Source organism: Propithecus coquereli, unplaced genomic scaffold (genome assembly GCF_000956105.1).
Source record: "Propithecus coquereli isolate 6110/MARCELLA unplaced genomic scaffold, Pcoq_1.0 Scaffold483, whole genome shotgun sequence".
NCBI lineage: Eukaryota > Metazoa > Chordata > Mammalia > Primates > Indriidae > Propithecus > Propithecus coquereli.
In genome coordinates, this window is record NW_012150652.1 from 1,920,207 (window position 1) to 1,922,710 (window position 2,504).

The following is a 2,504-nucleotide window of genomic DNA, read 5'->3' on the forward strand; positions in this document are numbered from 1 at the left end:
TATAGAAAATTAAACAAGCAAGGGTGGAGACTAGCCCTTCTAGATACTAAAACATATTTTTATGCCTCTATACATTTACAAGTGTAGTGCTGGTGCATCAACAGAATAATGAAAAGAAGCCAGCGTACGATAAAGTGATCTTCCCGAATAAGTGGAATAAAGATGGACTGTTAGATATTATGGCCTTCTGAAAAAAAACTGAAAAGCTAAAACTGGATCTGTACCTCACAATAAAACCCCAAAATAAATTATAAGTAAATCAAAGATTAAAATATAAAACAAGGGTTTATTCCCTTTATATATTTGGAATGCAGAAGACTTACTTACTATTAATATGAATCAATATCCAGAAGCCATAAAAGAAAAGACTGATAAATTCAAGTGTATAATAATCCAACAGGAAAGTAGAACATAATCACTCACAAAAGAAAATGTGCAAGGTTCGTAACCCCGCTGTTGGTAATAGAAATGCAAATAAAAGTACACTAAGATATCACTTCTCCATCAGATTAGCAAAAATTCAAAAGTCTGACAGCATACTACTTGTGAAATTGTAGGGAAACAGGCACTTTCCTCTATTCCTGGAAAGGGTAAAAAACAGTAACCACTCCCTCCAGAAGGCATACCTAACAATATTGCAAACATGCATTAGCAATCGTACTTTTAAGAATTTATCCTACGGTTAAGCCTAGACATGTACAAAACAAGGACACAACAACAATACAGAAAAATTTCTAGGATATATGGCTATTTTAGCGTATATACAGTGTGCTACATAATGGTACGTTACCTTTTGTATAAGAAAAGGGGAGGATAATAAGGCTATATATTTATATTTGCACAGAGAAACACTGGAAGGATACTCAAGGATGACTATAAGTGGTTTCTTACAGAGTACACTCAGGGTAAACTTCTTAATGTATATTTAATTTTTTAAATATATCAATGTTCAAAACTTGGAACCTAAAATGGGTAAGAGAAAACACCCTTACAACTCTGTGATAGACTGCTCTCCAAAAAACAAAATAAACAGTTGGAATTATACAAATTCAATAACATAAATGTTAAACTTACCTAGATGCTACAGTCCAACCTGGCAGACCAAATCTTTCATAATCTCCTCCATAAATATCACGGACCAGCTTGTCAGCTTGGGTGCTGTCACCTTTGGATGCCATTTCAAGAGCCTCTTCAAAACTTTCACAGCCAGTCAATAAACTGCATAAACCCAGAAAGGTACCCCCTCCAAGGCTAAAGAAAATAAAGAAACTTGCTAAGTTGCATTTACACACTGTATTTTCTCCAAAGTAAAAGGGTAGATCATTCATTTATTCAATAAACACATAGAAAAAACATAACACTAATGCTCAGTGCTAAAATAATCACATAATGAATAAAGGCAAGAAAAACTGCTTGGTAAAATCAAACTTGTCAGATCAAAGAATACATAAAAGAAAAAAAACAATCACTTGACGGAAACATGAGGACAGGAGGGACCTTTTAAAGACCTTCCAAAGCCTTCACCTAATACCTTACACTTTGTAGTTGCTAAAAATATATTTGTGTGTGCATTAAAAGCAATAAATGTTAAAAATTAGTACCATATGAATTAAAATGAGAAAATCTGTAATTTTAAATGGCTTCCAGGAAATGATTTTGTGAAAGGCTTAGTCACTTGGCCTGACATGGCTGAAATAAATTCAATGCGATGCATTAATATTTAACATGATCTAGACATAAATACAACAAGAAAATTTATATCCAGTTGTTCATCTGGCTAATGACAGAAATTTACCTGGTTCTGTTCATTTGGATATGTTCATAAAATGAAATTATGTCTTTCTAATTTCTAAACTCAAAACCTTTGCTCACTAGTCTCACCTAAATTGCTAGCAGGTTCTATCCCTGAATCACTGCTGGATTCAGTTAACAGACTAAAGTCTGTGTCTTAGAACTAATTGAAATAGGTAATACTTGTGTGTAATTCTTTGGCATAGAGTTACAATGGAGGTGGACTTTTAACCACCATAAAAATAAAGTACTATTTAAATTCAAGTATCATTTAAACAGAAGCACTACTTTAAAACTGAAATGATTTTATTTTACAAATCAATCTAAAGTATCCCAAAATCTCTCCTCCTTATTAATTAAACAGAAGTCTCCACCTCTCCTTAAAAGTTTATAAAGTACATAAAAGAATCACAAGGAAAAGTTTTAAATCTTTTCACATTCATATTTTAGCTACTATAGAAAATTTTATGTGCTATTTGGGAACATTAATGTTATCACCTTAGGAGTTCACATTAAATTCATCCTATAAGAATTACAATATTACCCAATACTGCAGTTTAAGTGCAGATCTATTCAGCACATGGAAAGCTTTAGGCTTAAATATCTATTAATAAGTGAAAGACCTCGTCTCTACCAAAAACAGAAAAAATACCAGCCTGAGCAAGAGTGAGACCCCGTCTCTACTAAAAAAAAAAACAGAAAGAAATTAGCTG

At 32.6% G+C, this 2,504-nt stretch overlaps 1 protein-coding gene across 1 annotated transcript in view; it reads right to left on the minus strand.

Annotated features, from left to right (window-relative positions):
* The window catches only part of PANK3 (pantothenate kinase 3), a 24,760-nt gene that overhangs the window by 6,157 nt on the left and 16,099 nt on the right, over positions 1-2,504 (minus strand). Inside the window, exon 4 of the mRNA XM_012655761.1 lies at positions 1,075-1,251. Within this exon, the coding sequence (XP_012511215.1) occupies positions 1,075-1,251 (177 nt within the window). The remainder of the gene's footprint in view (positions 1-1,074; positions 1,252-2,504) is intronic.